Raw genomic sequence first — 22,030 nt, 5'->3', positions numbered from 1 at the left:
GCAAAGAACTCTCCGCTAACGATCCAATCTAAAGTTGGCTCAACTTGCAACAGATAATTTGTATCAAGTCGACATACTTCCTTGACACCGATTATTCTGTTCCTCTTGGCAAGGGCAAAAACGTACAGACTTGAAAACAAGCGCTAGTAATTGTTGTTGTCGTCATTTTTTAGGTGATCCAGTCCGCCAGTCTGGGCAGGAAGTTCTCCGCCCCGAGCCAGCTGTGCCCGAGCAGCACCGCCGCTTCCGCCCACCTCCCCTCCAACCCGACTACCTCTCTGGCCTCCCGCAAGGGCTCGCTGTGCCAGCTCCCTACCTCCCCTCACCCGCCTCCGCACTTCATCCCGTACGTGCCCGCCCCGGCCTACGCCGCGCAGTGGTCCGGGCCCGCCCACGGCGGACCGCTGCTGGTCAGCGCCTCCCAGCCGCTCGGCCCTTACGCCGCATCCACGGGCGGCCAGATCGGTCAGGGGCCCCTGCACTCGTTCATGCACAAGTCGGTCAGCAACTCGGGTGGGCCCAACATGAGGACCACGTAGGGGCTTAGCGGTGGGCCGAGCGGACCGCCGTGATTGTAGAAGAGGACGTTTGCCAAAGAGGTTTGAGCCGGGTGCCCTCGGGTGAAATGTGGGAGAGCGCAACAACACTGACGAGCACCTCCATTTTGCTCGTCGTCTTTGCTCGTCACTCTTCTAGCCAACGTGCAATGTGTGAATAGAAAAATAGGAGTCACTCTGAGCCTTCACAAGGATGTGAATAGGAACACAAATGGTGGCCCAACAGCCACCCCCCCCTCCAGCGTCAAAGCAATAAAACGATAAAACGAGAAACGTTGAGGTAAAAGGCAGACAAAAAAAAAAAAAAACGGTGGCCTTAGAACAAAATCTTTTGTCAAGATTCCATTCGGTTTAAGTTCATGTCGCGCCCGCACCCCTCATCGTTGGCTTTTTTTTTTTTTGTTATTTCTCCTCGTGAATGTCGTTGTTAATGCTATTTAAAAAAAAAACAAACAAAAAGACAAAAAAAAAAGAATGCCGGTTCTACGCACACATTTTCGTGTGATGTGTTAACGACAACACTGTGATTGTTATTGTTTGTTAGGAGTCATAACAATTTTGGAGGGGGGGGGGGTCCTTTTTTCTCAACTTAAAAAAAAAAAAAATGCCTTAACCGACGATTCAGCCGCCATTTGACCTCCAAATGTTTCCGTTCAAATACGAAATGCTAGCTAATTTTTTATTTTTTTTTTCCACAGTACTTATATACGACACTTTAAACCCCCCCCCTCTTGCCCCCGCTAGATAAATGTGAATGTACAAAGCAACCGTTTGAATTTGCTTTCTAGTGCCTTGCTTCACCCCGCCCCAAACACTGGAGAACGCACGAGGACCACGCGAGAGCGCCGCCGTTTGTCCGGGTTTAGGGAGGACGTAACGTTCAAGACGAGGACTGATTTTTTTTTTTTAGGCGGCCACGTTTTTGTTCGGTTGCGTGACTTACCTCCGTGCTGTGATGCACCGTTGTTCACTTACACATGTTAAAAAAAATGGCCACTTGAGTTTACGTTGCCTTTACGTGAGAATCCTTCAGTTGACACATTATAAATGAGCCAATGCAACATTTGGCATACCGGGCTGTCAATAATAAAAATCCGGGCGCCCCGTTATTAGTTTGTTCCTTAAATTTGTAGCCTGGGCAACCTATTGTGGTTATAAAAAGTCTACACACCCTGATTATAATTTTTTTTTTTTTTGCGTTATTAAAAAAAAATTGACCAAGCTCAATCATTTAATAACATAATTTGTTAGCTCTTGTGGCAAGGACGCATCTGTGTTTAGAAAAGTGCCTCTGGTTAACCCCAAAATCCATTTCAGATTTTCTAGTAGGCTGTTCTTGCCTTTTTTGTCGGTATCGCTACACAGCCTCGGCACCTCTCAAAAAGATTCAAACAAAAAGTGATTTTGACGCATTCATGGTCGATGGCAGTTTATCTTGGTCTTATTTTTGTGCAACCAAAAAAAAACATCGGAATGGGGTGTGTAGACTTTTAACATACACTGCCGGTCTCCTAGGCCACAAAATGGCGAGACTTTTCTGATCCTATTATGTCATAAGTTTAAAGTAAAATTAAAAAAAAAAAAAAAGATTCACCACCCCCGATTTGAGTCTATCACAATGCAATTCTAATCACTTTGTACGTTCGACTCGTTCGTTCTCTCAGCCAGTTTCCTCCCCTTAAAGCTGTGGCGTTCAATAACAGCTAGTAGACTTTACTGTGAAGTTGTACTGGAGGACTTTTACTGTGAAAGGCTGGTTAGTATTGTGAATGTTCCTGCATTAACGTGGGGTGAATCAGTCTTGATCGCAGGTGTAGCATTATCTTTTAGCCCAGATTCTGTTGGTGTGCCATTGCAGGACTCACTTTTTTTTTTTTTTTTTTGCCGTAGAAGTGGTCAATTCCTTTTCTTCAGCTGTCATGTCCAGTCTCGAGCACAGAAACATTTTCCCAATCTCTGATGTTCTAATGTTGACTTAAAAAAAAAAACAAAAAAAAAAAACAATGCTCACTTGTTTTATCTGCTGTTTTATTGTGTGTAGCAGCACCTAACTCAGTGATTGGATGTGAAAAATAAAACAAACACACGGGGAGTCATCAGCAGCCTTTGACGGTATGTTTTGCACTAAGTAGAGCGTGTTCAAGCTTCATATTAAAACAAATACAACATTTGTTACTTTATTTGTAAAGAGTTAATAAATAAAAGTTGTTGACATGACTGATTGTGACTGGCGTTAAAGTGCTGTATTTTTTTTCCCCGAGCGACCTATTGCTGTTGTTTTGATTCAAGGTCACAGTTGGAGTATCGGAACAGGTTAAGCAACACCAGTATGCCTTTTGTGCGATTAAAAAAAATGTTTTGCTTTGAAATTGATTTACCATTGTAGTTGCAGTTCCTTTCGTGTCCACACGATGGCAGCAAAGCATACGTGATCCATACTTTTTACGACCGTATGATTAATTAATTCTGCATGTTTAATGTCGGAATAAAAAAAAAAAAAATACACTGTCATTATATAAATATATTTAATGTTTATACTTATTTATTCAAAAGGGCTGAGAGTGTTATGTAGAGTGGACACGGCAACTGGTGCGTATCCTCCAGTCACCCGCATACTATCAAGTCACATTTTGTTTTGTGTACATTCGCTGTGTTTGTGTTCACCTCCGCTCTTTTACACCTACTTAAGCACATACAGGCCATATAATGAGGGAAACCGCTGCAAGTGTACGGGTGCGGTAGTTTTATGATCCTGTGTACTTTTGACACTTCAATTTTACCTGGAACAATAGACTTAGCTGTCATTAAGTGGTCACTTATCACACATAACGTTAATATTCGTTACTTTTATGTACAGAATTGACCCATTTCCTTCTTTTAAAGTATCATTGAACGCGCCATTCAAGTGGCGCCGCGCCCACAAAACGTTCCCACGGCAACCGCGCTCTCTTCCGGTTTCCTCTCGCGGGCACGCGTGAGCTCACCGGCCCCTCCTTCCTCCGTGTCACGCACGCGTTCACGTTGACGAGTGTACTTTTTAATGGAAGGAATCTCCTCGCGATCGCTGTCACTTTTTCACGAATAAAACGTAATTTGTGGATTTAAAAATAAATTACAACACAAGAAGGGATGTCGTCTGGAAAAGTAAGTGTGTCGTTAAACATGTCAACTACTTTATACTCAGCGAAGGTTATGCTAATTTATTTGCACGATCCGTAGCTACATAATTTTTGCCATGATAGTGGAAGAAACTGCTACAAAGATGCCTTGTTCGTTTATTTGGTCGTGTAAAGTATTTTTTTTAGAGATGAAAACGGTTAATACATTTATTTTAAGTTTTGGCCATGTAAAGTACTTTCAGTCAACTCTGAGAATTACAAAAATAATATATTACTTAAATAATTACGTCATCTCGACCTTATTAGTTTGTGCACCTAATGAAAAATATTTTGGGTGTAACAATTTTTTTTTGCTGGAAAAAAATGAAATAAAATCAAATGTTAAGCCTGTTTCATTAATGAGTTTATAATGGCTGAATTTCATACACAAAATAATTTTATGGGAAAGATGCCGAGCTTATATTCACTAATAATTTCAAGTATTATATTTTTTAACATTTCTACATTCGTCAAATCAAAAACAATTAAATCCAAGATTTTTTTATAAATATAAATTGAATAGATATTATTTTTGTCCCCCTTATTCCCCCTAATAATAAATAACAATAAAAAAGTCTGTGTCATTCTCCAGCACATCATTTGTATTTTTGTGTTCAGATGCTGGCTTGTCATCACTAAATCGCCGCAAACTCAAACATGGAACGTGAGGGCTCTTTCAGGAGGTAAGAACTTTCTTGGTATTTCTTCACACAGATCCGGACGCGCTGACTTGACCAGCCTACGGAACCTCCATTCACTTTTCACACCATGATCTGTTATTTATAAAAGTTATGCAGATGTACAAACAGGCTAACTACATGGGGAGCCTCACTCCACCTGCCTGTCTTTTTATTAGTCTTTGTGGTGTTGTAATGTTTACAGACAATCTAGCAAAAACTCATCCCGATGTACGGCTCCATTGTTTGGAGCCAAACGATCAAAAACCAATCAAATTCTCACGCTCGACTCCGGTGAGAGCGCATGGTTCACTGGGAACCTTCTCACTTGAGCCTTGTTTGTACACACGCATTCCTGAGTGACCTCATTGGTGCTTTCATTCATGAAAAAAAAAATCCCCCCTCGTCATTCTTTGTTTACTAATTAGACTGAATAAATCCCCTCAAATGTAACAGGTTCCAACTTTAAGTTTGAGCTCACGTCTGCCATCAGTGGAGTGACGATGACCAATCTGCTCAAAAATGATCCAACACAGCTTGCTTCATGACACGGGGCGAGCGGTGAAAAAAAGGACATTTGTGTCGCTTTTGAAATTCTTCCCTACATCTTGGCTGCACTTGAACCTCAAAGGCTTCCTTTGTCGGGCCCCGCACAAAAGCTCACATGGCCACCGACCGCGACCGCCTGTTAAAGGGAAAGTGGCGAGGCAGGGGGAGCGAGAGCCATTCTGCCGTCTTTGACAAACGATCATAAACACTTTGAAAGACCCTTTAAAGTGAATTTAGTATTTTCATTTTTTTTTTTCATGGGGGTGACTCACCTTGATGAGTAAAATAACGTGAGCACCAACGATGCACACCCCGAAAATACATATTCCCTTCAGTTAATCCACTGGCGTAGCTGCTTTAGAGCGCCTCGTAGTCTGCTATGAGTGCACGCATGTGACTCGAGAGCGAGACGAGGAGCGTGTATATTTTTCTTTTTTTTTTTCTTTTTTTTTTTGTATATTTAGTCTAACTTGGCAACCGGGAAATTCGAGGTGGCGTGGCTGCTTTAGAGCGCCTTGTTGTTGCGCTGTGAGTGCCTGGAGAGAATGTAAAAGAGTGAGGATTAATTTTCTATACTTGGCCGTACCTATCATCTGTTATTTTTTTTGTCCTTTCTGGATTTCGAGGAGTCTCCAGAACCGCTTGAAATTGGCCAGCGGTTCGTCCTCCAGCTTGACGGACCTCTCGCAGGCCAAGTCGCCATCAGGAGTGGAGAAGGTGACGCTGGTGGACGAGGGCGGCAGGGACAAAGGGACCCAGCAGAGGCGAGCGGGGGCCAACGCCACCTGGAACAGGTCAGAAGTGCCGCTCTGCTTCTTGAACTTGATCTGGTTTGAGTTCTCATTGCCTCGCTCGCCCGGGGCGCGTCGCGTGGAAAAAGCTTTTTTTGTGTGCTGCCGTTGAAAAGAAACTCAGATGAACCGAAGCATCGCTGCATTCTTTCTCGCTTCCTCCCCTCTGGCTCTTTTCCTCATCACTCCATTTAACCATGTCTTTTCTTGCACACTCTTTTATTACCCGTCCGCCACGTACGTCCGAAGATAGCCGAACCTGATTGAACAAATGTTGTCTCCTCAGCATCCACAACGCAGTCATCTCAGTGTTCCAGAAGAAGGACTTGGGTGAAAATGAGCTTTTCACTCTGAACGAAGGTGTCAGGTGTGCTATTTTTTTTTTCCTCAACATTTTCACACCATAGCCGTGTTTGTCACCGATGAGCTCTTGGCTGTTGCTGCGGCTTTCGAGCTTGTCATTTCCTGTACCTGCTGCTGTTCAAACAGTGCGACCTGCTCAGAGTTGATTACCGTGCACACAAGTGAAAATGGCTGACTTGTTTTGTGTTTTATTTTAGTTCATTTACAAAAGAAATAAACATTGACACATTGACAAAACATTTGAATAAATTAATCAATTATCAAAATAAAATGGAAACAAAAATGCTCTAAAAAAAACAAAAACTACAGTTCATATTTATAAAACTAAAACCAACTTTTATTATAGCGAGAATGTCATTTGTTTTCATCTTTGGTATTTAATTCAATACATGAGCCATTAGCGTTGATTTTTGTTAGGGTTAGCTAACTCAAGAAGGGAAAGACATCTGGGATTTACAGTCCTTTAAAAAAAAAAAAAAAAACTAATACTAAAACTAAACTAAAACTGTTTTTTTTGTTAATTAAAATTTTTCATCCATTAACTAAATGTAATTCTAATTTTAATTTTTTTAATTTAATTTTTATTTATTTATTTATATTATTATTATATTATATTATATTTATAATAATATATATAATATTTCTAATATATTTATTTGTATTATTTTATTTATTTTATTTTATTTTTTTTAACTAACCCTGGTGTCCAAACGCTTTTACAGGCACCTGCTGAAAACGGAGCTCGGCTCCTTCTTCACAGAGTACCTTCAAAATCAGCTTCTAACCAAAGGCATGGTCATACTGCGCGACAAGATTCGCTTTTATGAAGGTAAAAACATAAACCCCAAATTCCCACAGCTCCTTCTCGCCACTTCCCAAGTAAGTCATTGACTCCAGTTTTCGATTAACCCGCTTTTATTGCAATCAAAGAGGACTTTTATCTCCCAAAGTAATAATTGACTCAACTCCCTGATGTCGAGTTAACGCTTGAGCTGTGAGAATGTGGTGCATCGTTGCCTTTTGTTGTGGCAAATGTGGAGGGAGTGGCTTCACCGACGATTATTTGTCACTTGTGATAGGTCAGAAGTTGTTGGACTCTCTGGCTGACACCTGGGACTTCTTCTTCTGTCATGTTTTGTCCATGCTGCAGGCGATCTTCTGCCCCGTGCAGGTCGGACAACGCAGCGTGTTTTCTAGTCCACAGGGGTGTGTAGACTTTTTATACCCATCCTATTGTGTGCGTCGTTAGGGAAAGGAGCCATCGGTGCGTCAGCTGGCCCTGCTGCACTTCCGGAACATCATCGCGCTCAACCTGAAGCTGGACGAAGCTCTGTCGCGGCCCCGAGCCCGAGTGCCGCCCTCCATCATACAGATGTTGCTCATTCTTCAGGTCAACACTCGCGAGACAAACGCAATCCGCGGCGCGAGAGCCGTCTCGCAGGAAGTCATCTTCGCGTGAGCGAGGCCGTCTTCCCATGACCTCATGAGCAAAGGGAACATTTTTATGGGTGGAAGTTGACCCCGTTGCTGGAGAGGAGCGAGAACATCTAAAAGTCGTAGAGAGCCCTCGAGTACGAGAGAAAATTTAAAAATCGAAATTTTGTGTTTTTGATGCAGGGTGTCCACGAGTCCATCGGTGTCACGAACGACTACTTGCGTCTGGAGTGTCTCATCCAGAAGGTTGTCTCTCCTTACCTCGGGACCTACGGATTATATTCCCAAGATGGTTCGTCCAATCACTGTTCCTCCTGTCTGTTAGGTGTGTGCTTAAAAAAAAAAAGATAAATAAATATTTGCTTGATTTTTTTTCTTTATCAGAGAAGTGTCTACAACGCTCCGGCGCTAAATCGGGCGACACCCCCACGATCAAGAACCCGGTGGTACGTTCTAAGAGCTACAACGTTCCGATTCTGACCCCCTTGGTGGAGTACGACGTTGATCCGACTGTGGGAGGCAGTGTCGGTCTCAGGCGCCACTCTGTGTCGGAGATGACGTCATGCGTGGAGGAGAGCGCCTCCGTGGGGGAGTCCAGTACCGATCACTCAGGTAGGATGACGCATCTGCAATATTGGTGACACACTACTAATCCGGTCTTCTGTACAGGTACCGGAACCTCAAGGCACAACTCCCAAGTCCTCAGGTCGCTGGTGTCCGACTCCCCGGAAGTTTCCCGGGACATCAGCTCTGACCCGAGCCCGTCGTCCAGTCCGGAGATGAGCGAGGATCACGTGGCGGAATCGCTGGACTCCAACCCCGATGGAATTTATCTGGACTTCTCACAAGCTCATTCTGGAGGTGCGACATGCAGCTGCAGCAGACAGAGTGTGCCCTGACAGGTGACTCGAGGACATCTTTTTAGATTATTTAGCCACTCCTTTTTGGGGATGAATTTCAGAAATTCATACTAATTGAATGCAGTTAAATTAGAATTTAAGATTACGTCCTGATTGACGGTCATTAAATGTCAATGAGCGGAGGTCAAGACTTTTTTAATCGAATTAAAGTCATCAATATTTATTACATTGTGGTAATTATTTGTTTCCCCCCCCCCATGTCAAAAGCTGCACTACACTGCCACTTAGTGGTCATTTTTATTCCTGCACCCCCCCCCCCATTCAGACAAATGATGAAGCCATGAAAGAGTTTAAGCGTTTTATTTGACATACACCTCAAAATAGTTGCGGCTAAAGCATGAAAACGACATTCAGAACGAAGTACAATCACATAACGGTGAAACTTTTGTGCATTTTGAGATGGCGGAATGACGAAAACATTCACGTGAAGCTGAAGCCAGCTCAGCTTCTGCTATTCGCTTGAAAGTTGACACGTCACATCCAAGCCACAACAAGAGAATTTTTTTATTTTGATTTATTTATTTTTTTTACATACAGCCGTGTATTTTTGCGATCGATGCCGCTAAATGCCAGTCAGGGATCAGCGGAAGACGTCGGCGTCGTTAGCAGGCGAGACTCTCCGTGCTGCAGGGTGAAGAAGGATTCCCGTTTCAGGCCGTTTTGCTCCAGCGCTTCCTGGAGACGGCGTGGCGGCTCCAGATAGTGCTGAGAGGACACAAGTGGCTTCAGAACAGGTGCGCGTCGCTCTTTGAACTCTCTTAAATCCACATTTTAGATTACCTCGTAGGCCAGCGCAAAAGTTCCCCAGTGGATGGCCAACGAGTGTTTGGCCTGAAGGTCCACGTGGATCTGAACCGCCTCCTCCGGGTCCACATGCTGTCCTTTCATCACGTCCCTGTAAAGGCACGAGCGGATTTAACAAGTCCGAACATGTCGAAAGCGCGAGTCGAGAGGGCGATGACCTCGGCAAGTACGCTCCGATGGGGATCGCCGCCAGGTCAAAGGGCCCGAAACGTCGCCCGATCTCCGTGAAGACCGAGCAGTAGCCGGTGTCGCCGGCGAAGAAGAAGCGGTGGTCCGGACCTAAAATACTCCAGCTGGCCCATAACGACTAAAGACGGACGACATTCAGCAAAGAAAAAAAAGCGGAAGAAAAGACGAGCAAAGGCACCTTGTTGTCGTCCAGCGCGCTGCGTTTGCTCCAGTGCTGAGACGGCGTGCACACGAAGGTGACGTCGTCGTGACTCGGGACGCAGTTTTCCTCCCACCAGTCCAGCTCGATTACATTCTCGCAGCCCGCCTTGGCCAGCCAGTCCATCAAGCCGAGGGGCACGAACCTGCGGGACGACGGCCGCGTCGCGTCGTTCGGCATCATTCACATTAACAAAATTCTTGTATTTAAAAAAAAAAAAAAAAAAGCGCACCAGCTTGGCGCACCTACCAGCGTAACTCCGCTCCGAAGCGCGCGTTGAGGCTCGCCACTGTTCCGGCATCAAGGTGATCGTAATGCGAATGACTGATGACCACAGCGTCAATCCGGGGCAACTGCACAACCAAGAGCAGTTGCAAACAACCTCACAGATATAAAACGTTAGCGTTGGATATTTACGAAATAATATTTTTTTACCTGCTGCACGCTGCAAGGAGGCCCTCTATATCGTTTGGGGCCGATAAACTGGAACAGTGACGCCCTCTGGCTGAAAATTGGATCCGTCAGAATGTTCAGCCCGTCCATTTCCACCAAAACCGAAGCGTGCCCAAGCCAGGTGACCCTGAGACCCGGACCGGAGGGGGAGAGGTCCGGGTTTTGGACAAAATACGGCTCCACGACCGGCAGCTCATTGTCGAGTGCCTGGAAAGATGAATACGCCGTCAACCAGGAAGACGCTTTTCTCCTGCGGACGAGGCATCCCGCACCTCTTTACTCGTCGGGACGTTGCTGTGGTTCTTGTCCAGCAATAGGAAGCGCAGCAGCGTGGAGTAGGAGGGGAACCGCCACGTGGACCACGGGTTTGTAAAGCGGCCATGTTTGTCTCGACACGACCTTGTCACTTCCTCCTATCAAAACAAATAACTCATTTTAACAATCTTCAATTCGCCTTTTACCAAAATGGGGACTATCGATAACCTCCAGGCGATAGTCCAGCCGGAAGCTCTTCCGCGAAGAACGGGACGAGCTGCTCCTCCTCGAGGCTCCAGGATGAGGACCTGCCTCACCGCCTTCGGCCCCTCTCGGTCCAACATCACCCTGTTGACGGAAATAAACAACGGCATCCTCACGCTTGAAACGTTGCTTCATTTGGTCTCACCTCCACTAAGCCTTCGAGCTCCTGCGGGGCTCCTTTGTCTGAAGTTGACGGCTTTTCCATGGGCTCACCTCCACATCTGGCGAGGATACAAACTCACTTTTCTGAATAAACTTCCAATTAGGAGTTTAAAAGGATTTCCAAAAGTGAAACTGCAGAAAAGCGTTGAGAGCACCAGCGCCTTGTTACAGTGCAGTAGTTTGCATGCGAGGTATAATGTGGTGTTATCGTCAAGTGCTTTGTGCTAAGCAGGATGTTAGGAAAGCAGGAAGTGCATGCCACTCTGCGTAAATGTTTACTTCAATGAGAATTGGACGTAAAGATGTCTTAAGTGTTTTCCAACATTGATCGTGAGGATAGATGGTCCATTCAATTTGATGCGGGGCATCCTCTTTTACTGCTGGTGCGTTCACTATCCAGTGTATGTTTGTGTGTCTCTCACAGACGCCGCGACAACAATGGAGGCCTGTGGTTGAGAACCAAAAACAAAAACGCGTGTGTGTGGTAGGCTGCCATTCTGTCCCGAAGTGGCCACAACAAAAGCAAAAGCGCAGACTCGACACACTCCGCAATGAACAAATCAGTTTATAAATAGTCTCAGTTAAAGTGCAACCGCTATCGTGTTAAGGTGAAGTTTATAAATAGAAATTGTATTCACGTGTGACATTTCCAAATGCAACGGGTTTTTTTTTTTTAAAAAAAGAGGGAATTAGCAACATATTAGCACAAGGCTTACAACGCTCGCTCGTTCAGTAATGCGCTCAAGCAGCATTCTTTTCACGACAGAGAACGCAGGTGTCGTACAACTTACCTGAACAGTGAACGCAACGGCTAGCGAGCAAACATGTTAGCAAAACAACCACGCGACTACGAGTTTCGCTGCATCTTGCGCGTTTACAGAGCAAACTGAAAAATATTACGATGTTTTTTTATGCGGTTAAAAAAAAAGAAATACCATCAAAGATGTCGCTCAACAGTAAAGTCTTGACTTGAGTCGAGTGGAAGCGGAAGGTGAAACGCATTGGTGGGTGGAGCGGATCATTGACGTCACACAGAACGTCTTTGGCTCACGTGACTACGCTCTGCCAATCAGCAAATTCATTCATAGACTTCAATAGTCATTTAAATATGTATATAAAATTAAAACCCATCAACACACATTATGACATTGTATTACATCATGTATAACATTATTATATAATATACTTACTAATTAGAACTTTCCATTGTATCCATTATGAATTTAAAATACTGTAATTTGGGGGAATCCTTGTTTTGGGATGCGGTTATTTAAATCCATGCTGAAACTTTTTTTCTTTTTTTTCTTTGATAGAAGGAGGAGGAGTTCATCTCCACCATGAGAGATTTGGGTCAGTGGGGGAGGAGGAATACTCCAGCTGTTCTACACTGCTGGTGTGTACATTTTAGTGTGCGCGCACACGTGCGTGTGTGCGCGCGCACAGTCTCTTAAATGTTATTAATCCAACCCTGCATTTTCTGCTGCATTACTACTTTGTCCGCTGCTGTGCATTCTTGTCGTGGCGACGTGAGCAGATGTGAAACGCTTGTGCAGAATTCTCACCTCGAAATTGAATCCATTTTGTAATTTACTTGCAAACTCTCCTTGATTTGTTTATATTGGATTCTTTTCCTTGAAAAACGAAATCAGTCAGGGTGGGGGAATATCTGATGTGACTGTACGTAGTCAAAAAGGTTTATCAGCAATAGTCCAAAAGTAATTATGAAGAGATTTTTCGTGGTTAAAACCCTTGAGGTATTTATGCGTTAATTAATGCTATCAAGGTCATCAAACTAGTTTATGACACCCATAAATCTGAGATTGTGTTCTGGATCAGTGTACACGTTCACGCTGCAGTACTGGATGAGGCCACTAGACGTCACTGTTTGTTTAAATTTTAGTTTTGGATGTCAAACCTCTACAAAGTACATGATGCCAGACTCCTCACACACAATCAACAACAGCCATAAAAAAAAATTTAAAAAATCATCTCCTTTATTTATTTAAATCATTAATCGCCATGTCTAATGACATATAAGCGAGGGAGGAAAGACATAAAGAAATGAGAGATAGTGTTAAGAATGAAACAAGGAGAGGAAAAAGAGGCATGGATGGAGGGAGGAGGGGTTTAATCCTGCCTGGATTATGGTGTAAACTGGTCGTGAGGAGCAAGAGAGAGAGGAAGTCCCAACTGCCCTCCCTCCATCCCTCCACCCAGCCATCACTTTATTACAGACTGTTTTCATCTCACCGCTGAGTGGTTTGTGGACCCATCAGGATGTGAGGGTTCAAAGAAAAAAATCGTTCGTGGAAGAAGAGAGCACAAAAAAGTGATGGAATGATGGGAAGAGCGCAAGATGGAGGTTCAGGTGGTTGGAGTGCTGTGACTGCTCGCGTGGAGATGTGACCTGACTAAGTATGTGATGAGATTTTTATTTAATTTTTTTTTTTTTTCGTTCATATGGACATATTTGGCCGATGATGTCATGCATGGCTCTTTTGAGAAGGTTTGCCGGTCCTCTGCGTGTCACACCGTGGATTATTTTGTGCTCATCATGCCTCTTCTGGTTCGGCTTTGAGTAGAATTGATTGAGTGTTTTGTAGAGGGATTTTTCCCCCCCAAAAAAAGCTAGTTGACAACTTCAGTATTTCTTCACTCACCCGACAAGTCGAAGTTTTGAGTAGTTCATGATTTACCTGCCATGGAATTTGTGTTTTTTTTATGGATATGGAGTGCTTTTCAATAACACCAAATTCCAATAAAGATTTGTAATCTGACTGGAAATCCTTCGAGATGGACGTGAACGCCGGCAGCGATGCTGGACAGAGAAACGGGCCACGGCGAACGAGGCTGACGATGCTCCCGTGGATTATCCTGTGCAGCTCGCTGTGGCCGATGGTCGACGGCCAGATGAAGATCTCGCCAGAGATGTGAGTATTACTCGAGTCACAATTTTAGAAACAGCAATCATGCACAATATGCCACAACTTTGTCAAACATTTCATGAATTCCCGAATATAATCATGATGATGTCACGCTCACTCTCAAATCTATATCGGGTTTTAAAATGAACTCCTGGTTCCTTTATTGACTGAGCTACTACGACTCTACTCATCCTCATCATGAATGATTCTTATTTTGGAAGAAACACATCATGACAAAATGACGCCAGCAGGTCGAGCGGTGACAAACCTTAGCGCTGCAGCGCGCCGAGTGACTCCCCATTGGCTCAACCATCTGTCGTATCCTGTCTGGTCCTCACGCGTAGGATTTGTTAGTCACAACCCCCCCCCCAAAAAAAACCAAAACAAAACATGACTGAGCAGCAAATAAATCGGCGACCTGACTGTTGACCGTCACCTTCAGCGGTAATCTCTTTTAATCTGTCGGTGCGGCGTGACCTCAGACACGAGAGGCCACAACCGTCAATGCTGTACTTTACACGCCTCAGCCGTAAATTTCAAATCTTGGTAAAGAGCTGCAAAAGTACAATATTTAATGACACCCCCCCTCCTGCCCCCCTCTGCCCCAAACATTTTGTTTTGTGTTCAGCGTGCAGAAGTGGGCCGAGTCATTTGGCAAAGAGATAGCGTCCCTCGCCACCAAATACTCCGGAGCTGAACTGCTACAAAAAGTAAGACAACAGTACGATACTTTTTTTTTTTTTTTCTGTACATTTTTTAACTATTTTTGTGATTTTTTTTTTTAAGTGGTACTTGGTGTAAAAATTTTGAGAACCACTTCTCGGCACCATTAATTAATTAATTTTTATTTTTATTTTATATTTTGTATTTTGTATTTTGTATTTTTATTTTTATTTATTTATTTATTTTTATTTTTATTTATTTTTATTTACTTTTTACAAGAATTAAAAACCAGCATCAGAATATTCCATATTTACCACAGAACACAAACGACGCGAATAACACAAATAATTCCTTCTAATCATGTTTGAAGTTCATTTTAGTGCAGTGTCCTAATTTAGTCCAGAGACCTAGAAAAAAAAAAAAAACGATGACTTTGCATCCGTTTCGACCCTCATGTGTGTTCGCAATTAGGCTGGTGCAGTGCACACCACCTTGTCGAAGGCCTGGCAGGCCTGGCGCTCACCATCTGGCTCACCGGCCACGCTCAACTCACCTCATCATCCTCATTGTCTATTATTTATTTATTTTTTTTCATTTCTCAATTTACTATTCCCGATCTATGTGCGTTTAAAGAAATATAAAGACGTGGAGGGCGTGTTGAAGATTGAGGAGGTCGACGGAGAGGAGCTGGTCAAGAAGTTTGCGGAGGAGATGGAGAAGATGCTTGGGAGGAAGATGAAGTCTGTTAAGGTGCCGACGGATGGAATACATCAGTCGAATAGAATCGCTCGATTTTTTTGACATTCAAATTAAATCATGCTGTCATTTTTTTTTCTGACCGTAGAGGCTAGCGGAAGCAGCTGAGGATGCTGATCTTTACCACGAGTACAATGACACGTTGCAAGTAAGTAGACAAAGCAGCCTCACCCCTCAAAAAAAAAAAAAATAAAAAAGGACGACACAAAAGAATAAATAATAACTCGAGCCGCGATATCCCCATTCCCGTATAACGACGCCGTCCTTTCCCAGTTTGAATACTACAACTCCATGCTGATCAACACGGCGGACGAGGACGGCAACCCGCTGCCTCTGGGCGGTGAATTCCCGCTGGAAAAGAACGAGCACTTCAGCAAACTACCGGTCAACACGCAGCAGAGTAACATCCAAGTGCCCACGAACGTCTACAACCGAGGTACGGCGGGACAATGACCACGTGGTCGCGCCACGCTCGAGGCTCACTGTTATTTGTCATCCTAGATACAGATATCCTCAACGGCGCATACATGTCGGAGGCTCTCAATGACGTCTTCGTAGACAACTTCCAGAAAGATCCCACTCTCACCTGGCAGTACTTCGGCAGCTCGTCGGGATTCTTCAGGCTGTACCCGGGTATTGCGCGACGCTTTTTTTTTTTTTGTGCATGTAGAAGTAGACACAAAACGGCGGAGGGATGAGATTTAGCAACCCAAGCGGAAACATGGAACTCTTAGCGAGCAATCGTAGAAGGTCTGGCGATGTCGATGTGTGTGAATGTAATTAGCAGGCGATTGGTGAGACGTGCGCTTCCTCATCCATCACCGACCGACTCCGGCCACTCATCCATCAATCAATCCGTCCGTCCGTTGTCAGAACAAATAGCGGCTTTCCAGGTACTGACAGCTTTGCTCTTTTTTTTTTTTCCCCATCGTCAGGGATACAGTGGATCCCGGATGAGAACGGGGTCGTCACGTTCGATTGCAGAAACAGGAACTGGTGAGGCTAACTTCCTTTGCGCAGGTCATTAAAAAAAAAAAAAAAGCGTCGAAAACATTCAATACGATGTCAGCAAGCCAGTTAGCAGCGAGCTAAAGAGGCACTATGACCCAATTTAGAAATAATAAATACGATAAAAATCGGATATTTGCAGGGGGGGGGGGGGGGGGGGGGGCAAGTTGCACAATGAGGACAATCACGTTCCAATTCATTTACTCGTACTTTGAAAAGAACCTCCAACGTGACAAAATTGACCTTCAATGAAATAGATCGGATCACGTTTGTATTTGGTCAACATTTTCCCACTTTTATGTTGATTAAAGTAGTATGAAAAAAAACAACGTCAATTAACTCCGACCACAATGTTAATTTTACACCGCAACACCAAATCACAAACAGTTGCAAATCTGAGGTGAAACCCCGTCCACGGTCCGTAAAAGCAAATCACGTCAATTCCAGGAACGCCGTCTGGTCCCTCAGACACAACCTCCAGGAAATCGGAAGTCAAACAAACAGATTATGGATCTGGAAAGTTGCCCTGCGGCAGCAGCCGCCCCCGGGAGGGGAAGAAATCTCCAGCTTGTAATTAAACAGGATGAGAATAAAGAGATAAACGAGCGGCTGAACTTCATCCGCATGCCTGTGTTTCTGTTCTGGATATTTTGAATTGGGCTTCTCAGGTACATCCAGGCGGCCACGTCTCCGAAAGATGTTGTCGTTGTGGTGGACGTGAGCGGCAGCATGAAGGGACTCCGACTCACCATCGCCAAACACACCATCAACACAATCCTGGACACGCTCGGAGAGAACGACTTTGTCAACATCATCGCTGTAAGGCCGTCGGCAGCTCGACGACAATTTATTTATTTATTTATTTTTCGTCCAATTTTCTCTTTGCTTCAGTACAGCGACTACGTTCGATACTTGGAACCGTGCTTCAAGGGAATTCTGGTCCAAGCCGATCTGGATAACAGAGAGGTAAGAAGGAATTAATTAATTGACCTTCCATTTATGGTAAGCTGTTGTTTGTGATGACTTCCTGTCTTGTGCGAGCACTTCCTGTCTGGCGTGATGCTTTTTTTCTTTGACACTTGTCTCCGCAAAGCCTGACCATGTGTGTACGCATGGCCTACTTTCGAGCGCCATTGTACACAACGTAAGAGATCAGGTGAGGGCGAGGGGCTGCTGCTGACAATTTGAAGCACGTCACATGACCGCGCAGGCCGACGTGTGATTGGCTGGATGCCATAGAGTGTGTGTGGACCACAAAAAAAATAAAATAAATAAAATCGAGGCTTTGCAGATGTTGCTTGACATACTTAGACGTCAACTCGGGCACAATCATGCTAGAAAATATTTTCTAGAGTATTTGTGATTGGGTTCGAATTATCATGAAGCCCGTTTCATATTAAAAGTCGTAAAATGTGCTTTAAATATGACAAAATAATCGAAAAGGCATCTCAGTTTTTTTCGTGACGATAGATTTTTTATTTTTTTTATTTTGTTTTGGTATTTGGGGTTTTACAGTGTGTTTAATCCAGATTATCTGTAGTACTGTTGTAGTGGCCATGTTGTAATTAGTCCGTGTGCCAGGAAACCACGCTAATCCCTCCCGTGCCCTTTTCCCCGTCACAGTCACACACACACACACACACACAAAAAAAAAAAAAGCCTTTCTGTCTCCAGTCACCAGTTCACCGACATTTATTTATTTTTTTTCATGAACCACAATGCAATGTCGATGCTTTGTGTTCACCGCGCAGCACTTCAAGCTGCTGATCAACGAGCTGCACGTGAAAGGAGAAGGCAAAGTTAAGAATGCGATGAAGGAGTCGTTCAAGATCCTCAATGAGGTTGCCGCCGAACGCAAAAACGGAGGCGGATTGTGAAAATGCACAGGACTGAGCGTGCGAACGCGTGCGTGTGTGTCGTCAGGCCGCAGCGCTCGGCCAGGGCAGCCTGTGCAACCAGGCCATCATGCTGATAACAGACGGCGCTATGGAAGACTTCCAGGATGTTTTTGAAGAGTTCAACTGGCCCGAACGGCGGGTATGACGCACGCGCGAGTACAAAAATGCATCACGGGATTTGAACAAATTGCTGTTCACATGCTTCGGACTGTAATTGTCTGTCATCCAAGGTTCGAGTGTTCACGTATCTCATCGGACGGGAAATGACATTTGCAGAAAATGTCAAATGGATTGCCTGCAATAATAAGGGTAAGGAAAATGAACGAATGGATTTTTATTTGTGCTGCCCCCTTGTGAATGACCCTCGTGTTGCGTACGTAAAAGCAACAACCTGGAATTTCGGTTTAGCTCTCATTTGGGTCATCATTGGATGCGGTCAATGCTCCAAAAAAAAAAAAAAAAAAAAAAAAAAATCACTCTTATCAACATCACCGCAGGTATCCCATTGACGTCATTGTGTTTCAACAGAATAAGCCAAGAACAGCTCAGCCTTTTGGGGATTATTTTTGTCCTGAAGTCTGATTAGTACATTGAGCACATCTAACGTGATGCCAAAAAGAAAAAAAGCGCATTGGAGATGAAAAATATTCCACCTGAATGAGAACGCTTTTGTGTGTGCGTTGAAAGGTTATTACACGCACATTTCCACACTGGCTGACGTCCAAGAAAACGTCATGGAGTACCTGCACGTTCTCAGCCGGCCCATGGTCATCAACCACGACCATGACATCATCTGGACGGAGGCCTACATGGACAGTGTGGTATGTAATAACTATGTAATAACTAGCGTATTGCACAAGTATCAGTTAAAGCACTTTGGAATTTGTAGAGACGACTCACTCACGACTACAAATGATTTTTGACACTAGCAAAGTATGACTGATTGTGAGATTTATAAAAAAAAATATTTGTAATACATTGTGGCAGCCTTAAATGAATACACAAACTAAAATTGTAGCTATTCCTCGAGGTTAGCTAAGTGTCGCTAATGGTAATTAATTTCACTTTTTAATGTCATTCTCGCACAATTCTTTTTCACTCCAGTTGCCCGACACTAAAGAGGTAATCAAACATGTTTAAATTTTAAGTGTGAAATAGCCATTGAGCAGAGCTCGGCACTTGACCCTTTTTTGCCAGTCAGGCCGCGATCTGGGTAGCCTTCTAGCCTCGACCCTCCGGCCTTATTCATAAAAATTGTCTGCCCAGCTCTTCGGTTCGTAGCACCTTCCCTCTTGTTAGCTAGTCTATCTCAACCTAGCATGTTTTAGCTAGCTTAGTCTTTCCTGATCATATTTTAGTAGCAAAATTAACTAAATATGTCACTGTTAACACTTTCATTTTTTGAAAATTTATTTGATTTTTTAGCATTTCTTAGCACGTACTGGTTTTTAATTTGTTAATTGGTTGTTAGCTGCTCTCTTTAACATTCACAGCTGTTTAACACTCAAGCCCAGAGTTTGCTTCTGATGACCTCAGTTGCAATGCCAGTTTTCAGCAAGAAAAAAGAGACGGTAAATATTATTATTAATTTTATTTATTAAACACAACCAAGTCTCACTCTGATTCATGCGTCTTGTAGTTGTCTCATGGAATTTTGCTGGGAGTTGTCGGAACCGACGTGGCCCTGAAAGAACTGATGCGATTAGCTCCGAGATACAAGGTCGAACCGCCGTAATTTGGCGCGTTCTTCTGATTTTATTTGAACAATTCATAGATTTGTCTCAATCTGTTTAGCTGGGTGTCCACGGTTATGCCTTCCTCATCACAAACAATGGCTACATCTTGTCTCATCCTGACCTCCGACCTCTGGTAATTAAAAAAAAAAAAAAGAGTCATTTATAAAGCCAGTCAACTAAATAATCCGTTTGTATGTGACAGTACAAGGAAGGAAAGAAGCTGAAGCCCAAACCTAACTACAACAGCGTCGACTTGTCCGAGGTGGAATGGGAAGACACTGAGGAGAAAGTGAGCCGCACGTGATGAACTCTTCCCCCCTCGTGTCAGTTTATGTCACAATTGTTATCCTTCAGCTCAGGACGGCCATGGTCAAAGGAGAAACCGGCACGTTGTCCTTAGACGTGAGGACCTCGGTGGATAAGGGGGTGAGGACGATGAATCTGCAGTTACAAACTTCGCCACAAGGTCGCGCTGTGTTATGCTGAATTGCACTTTGCGGAATACAATGTCGTCTTTTTTTGTTGTTGTTGTTTTGTTTCTGCCTCTCAATAGAAACGAGTGATGTTCCTCAAGAATGATTACTTCTACACCGGCATTAATGAGACTCCTTTCAGGTTTGGTCGCGTGCAGTATTTCTTTATGGAGTCAAAATATTTGTTTTATTTGTTTCGCAATCAACCCCGTATATTTGTTTTGGTCTCTGTCAGTCTTGGAATAGTGTTGACAAGAGGATATGGGCAGTATATAGTCATTGGAAATGTCTCCGTTGAAGAAGGTAGGTCTATTTTATGTGCTTATTCTGTGTTTTGGCGTCATTTCATTTTAAATGTTTTATTATTCCTCAGGTCTTCATGATTTACTCGCTCCTGATTTGACCATAGCCAGTGAATGGTGAGTCAAACCTTTTTTTTTTTTAATCATGGCTGCTCATTTTAACTCCATCCACAACCTGCCAGGACCTACTGTGAGACCGACATCGACCCAGCGCATCGTAAACTGAGCCAGCTACAGGCCGTAGTTCGATACCTGACAGGCAAAGAACCGGATCTCGAGTGTGAGTCTGGAATTTGGAGCTCAGTCTCCTCATGAAATGGGAACAAGTCAAATTGCATCTTTGTGTCGCTGCAGGTGACGTGCAGCTCATGCAGCAAACCTTGTTCGACGCGGTGGTGACAGCTCCCATGGAAGCTTACTGGACTGCGCTCATGCTCAACCCATCCGGGTGAATAATCGGCAATTAGCGCATCCTTGAGTGAATGAGCGCGCGTTTACCTTTTGTATCTCACAGGATGGACGACGGCATCGAAACGGCTTTCCTGGGCACGCGGTCCGGCCTGATGAGATTCCAGCGGTACACAGGCATTGAAAAGCGAGTTGGCATGTGAGTCGTGATGTGTGCAAGGTTACCCTCTAGTGGACAGTAAGCGGAACTGCATCCCTCTTCTGCTTCCAGGTCGTTCCTCACATCCACAGATAAGGAGAACATGTTCACCCTGGACCACTTCCCGTTGTGGTTCCGCCGGGCGGCCGAGTACCCCGCTGGAAAATTTTTGTACTACATGCCCCGACAGGAGACCAGAGGTAGATCATCCATCATTCACGTTCGTTACCCGCTTGTCGTCGTCGTAAAATGTCGTTCTGAACATCGCACTAACACTTAACTCCATTGAAGCAGGAGAGTCTCCTTTTTTTTTTTCGTTTCTGTGAACCGTTCTGTCGTCACATGCCATTTTGTTGTGTTCAGACGTGTTCAGGGACTATGAGGCGGACTATAGCGCCACCTTGAGCGCAGAGGAGACGGAGCAGCGAGCGGAGGAGGGAGGGGGAATACAGGGGGAGGAGGAGGAGGAGGGTAGAGGAAAACTGTTACTTGGCATGCTGCCGCTTGGGTGTCATCAACCATTCCCCAGCATCCTTTTTTTTTTTTTTTATCCTAAATTGGAGTTTATTCGCCATCGGTCGCATATGTGGCATGACCCGGAGAAATGTAATTAATTGTCACATGACTGACATTGTAGTGCATGTGTGCATGCGCAGTTTGCAATGCATAGATCCTGCACTCACCAGAATATTTGGTGCACCTAAAATTAGAAGACACTCTCGTTTTGGATTGGATCTCATTAGGTTGTTCAGGTGTACCTAATAATGTGACCGTAGTATTGAACGCTCTCTGATCGCGTGCTGCTCATCTTTCAGCTGGAAGGATCGTGATCGCAACCACTGCCATCACCGTGACTGTGGGCAAGAAGACCGCCATCGCCGGAGGTAG

General features: G+C 44.2%; 4 protein-coding genes across 12 annotated transcripts in view; 3 read left to right on the top strand and 1 right to left on the bottom strand.

Annotated features, from left to right (window-relative positions):
- Positions 1 to 2,774, top strand: part of wnk1b (WNK lysine deficient protein kinase 1b) — a 41,608-nt gene extending 38,834 nt beyond the window's left edge. The window contains 1 exon segment of the mRNA XM_088282277.1: positions 174 to 2,774. Within this exon segment, the coding sequence (XP_088138403.1) occupies positions 174 to 539 (366 nt within the window). The 3' untranslated portion in view covers positions 540 to 2,774.
- On the top strand, positions 452 to 13,622 carry LOC148341330 (proline-rich protein 5-like). Of its 5 annotated transcripts, XR_015839855.1 has the most exons (12): positions 2,835 to 3,701; positions 4,334 to 4,399; positions 5,560 to 5,735; positions 6,019 to 6,099; positions 6,818 to 6,924; positions 7,175 to 7,266; positions 7,345 to 7,485; positions 7,713 to 7,821; positions 7,914 to 8,141; positions 8,199 to 8,431; positions 12,089 to 12,168; positions 13,567 to 13,622. XR_015839855.1 is itself a non-coding variant. In XM_088282378.1 (10 exons), exons 2-10 carry the CDS (start codon positions 4,373 to 4,375, stop codon positions 8,426 to 8,428), a joined length of 1,182 nt encoding a protein of 393 aa, XP_088138504.1. In that variant the 5' UTR covers positions 452 to 599; positions 4,334 to 4,372; the 3' UTR covers positions 8,429 to 8,612. The 5 variants fall into 5 exon arrangements, 4 of the variants coding, with proteins under 4 accessions (XP_088138504.1, XP_088138488.1, XP_088138497.1 ...); XM_088282378.1 differs by lacking the exons at positions 2,835 to 3,701; positions 12,089 to 12,168; positions 13,567 to 13,622 and adding an exon at positions 452 to 599 and having other exon boundaries at positions 4,334 to 4,398; positions 5,568 to 5,735; positions 8,199 to 8,612; XM_088282362.1 differs by lacking the exons at positions 2,835 to 3,701; positions 12,089 to 12,168; positions 13,567 to 13,622 and adding an exon at positions 452 to 599 and having other exon boundaries at positions 8,199 to 8,612.
- Positions 8,734 to 11,852, bottom strand: napepld (N-acyl phosphatidylethanolamine phospholipase D). Of its 4 annotated transcripts, none has more exons than XM_088282323.1 (11): positions 11,711 to 11,795; positions 11,055 to 11,221; positions 10,759 to 10,834; positions 10,578 to 10,697; positions 10,367 to 10,507; positions 10,077 to 10,301; positions 9,891 to 9,994; positions 9,621 to 9,786; positions 9,412 to 9,560; positions 9,230 to 9,344; positions 8,734 to 9,154 (listed from the first exon to the last, which is right to left on the bottom strand). In XM_088282323.1, exons 2-11 carry the CDS (start codon positions 11,141 to 11,143, stop codon positions 9,023 to 9,025), a joined length of 1,317 nt encoding a protein of 438 aa, XP_088138449.1. In that variant the 5' UTR covers positions 11,144 to 11,221; positions 11,711 to 11,795; the 3' UTR covers positions 8,734 to 9,022. The 4 variants fall into 4 exon arrangements, with proteins under 4 accessions (XP_088138449.1, XP_088138439.1, XP_088138458.1 ...); XM_088282313.1 differs by having other exon boundaries at positions 11,567 to 11,789; XM_088282332.1 differs by lacking the exon at positions 11,055 to 11,221 and having other exon boundaries at positions 11,711 to 11,852.
- The window catches only part of cacna2d4a (calcium voltage-gated channel auxiliary subunit alpha2delta 4a), a 35,076-nt gene continuing 25,224 nt past the window's right edge, over positions 12,179 to 22,030 (top strand). Inside the window, exons 1-27 of one of the 2 annotated variants that reach the window (XM_088282292.1) lie at positions 12,179 to 13,705; positions 14,328 to 14,409; positions 14,996 to 15,112; positions 15,207 to 15,266; positions 15,392 to 15,554; positions 15,620 to 15,751; positions 16,054 to 16,114; positions 16,795 to 16,945; positions 17,018 to 17,092; positions 17,878 to 17,967; positions 18,050 to 18,163; positions 18,255 to 18,333; positions 18,712 to 18,845; positions 19,129 to 19,146; positions 19,518 to 19,595; positions 19,664 to 19,744; positions 19,819 to 19,893; positions 19,963 to 20,049; positions 20,115 to 20,186; positions 20,314 to 20,375; positions 20,469 to 20,536; positions 20,607 to 20,652; positions 20,718 to 20,815; positions 20,890 to 20,983; positions 21,050 to 21,142; positions 21,215 to 21,342; positions 21,958 to 22,026. In XM_088282292.1, coding sequence (XP_088138418.1) covers positions 13,569 to 13,705; positions 14,328 to 14,409; positions 14,996 to 15,112; positions 15,207 to 15,266; positions 15,392 to 15,554; positions 15,620 to 15,751; positions 16,054 to 16,114; positions 16,795 to 16,945; positions 17,018 to 17,092; positions 17,878 to 17,967; positions 18,050 to 18,163; positions 18,255 to 18,333; positions 18,712 to 18,845; positions 19,129 to 19,146; positions 19,518 to 19,595; positions 19,664 to 19,744; positions 19,819 to 19,893; positions 19,963 to 20,049; positions 20,115 to 20,186; positions 20,314 to 20,375; positions 20,469 to 20,536; positions 20,607 to 20,652; positions 20,718 to 20,815; positions 20,890 to 20,983; positions 21,050 to 21,142; positions 21,215 to 21,342; positions 21,958 to 22,026 — 2,464 coding nt within the window. In that variant the 5' untranslated portion in view covers positions 12,179 to 13,568. The remainder of the gene's footprint in view (positions 13,706 to 14,327; positions 14,410 to 14,995; positions 15,113 to 15,206; positions 15,267 to 15,391; positions 15,555 to 15,619; positions 15,752 to 16,053; positions 16,115 to 16,794; positions 16,946 to 17,017; positions 17,093 to 17,877; positions 17,968 to 18,049; positions 18,164 to 18,254; positions 18,334 to 18,711; positions 18,846 to 19,128; positions 19,147 to 19,517; positions 19,596 to 19,663; positions 19,745 to 19,818; positions 19,894 to 19,962; positions 20,050 to 20,114; positions 20,187 to 20,313; positions 20,376 to 20,468; positions 20,537 to 20,606; positions 20,653 to 20,717; positions 20,816 to 20,889; positions 20,984 to 21,049; positions 21,143 to 21,214; positions 21,343 to 21,957; positions 22,027 to 22,030) is intronic. The other variant, XM_088282301.1, reaches the window with a different exon arrangement.

Source organism: Idiotropiscis lumnitzeri, chromosome 2, assembly GCF_059441095.1.
Source record: "Idiotropiscis lumnitzeri isolate Australia: NSW breed Sydney's pygmy pipehorse chromosome 2, RoL_Ilum_1.0, whole genome shotgun sequence".
Taxonomy (NCBI): Eukaryota; Metazoa; Chordata; class Actinopteri; order Syngnathiformes; family Syngnathidae; genus Idiotropiscis; species Idiotropiscis lumnitzeri.
Note: the sequence above shows the minus strand (reverse complement) of the source record. Positions and strands in the feature narration are given on the sequence as shown.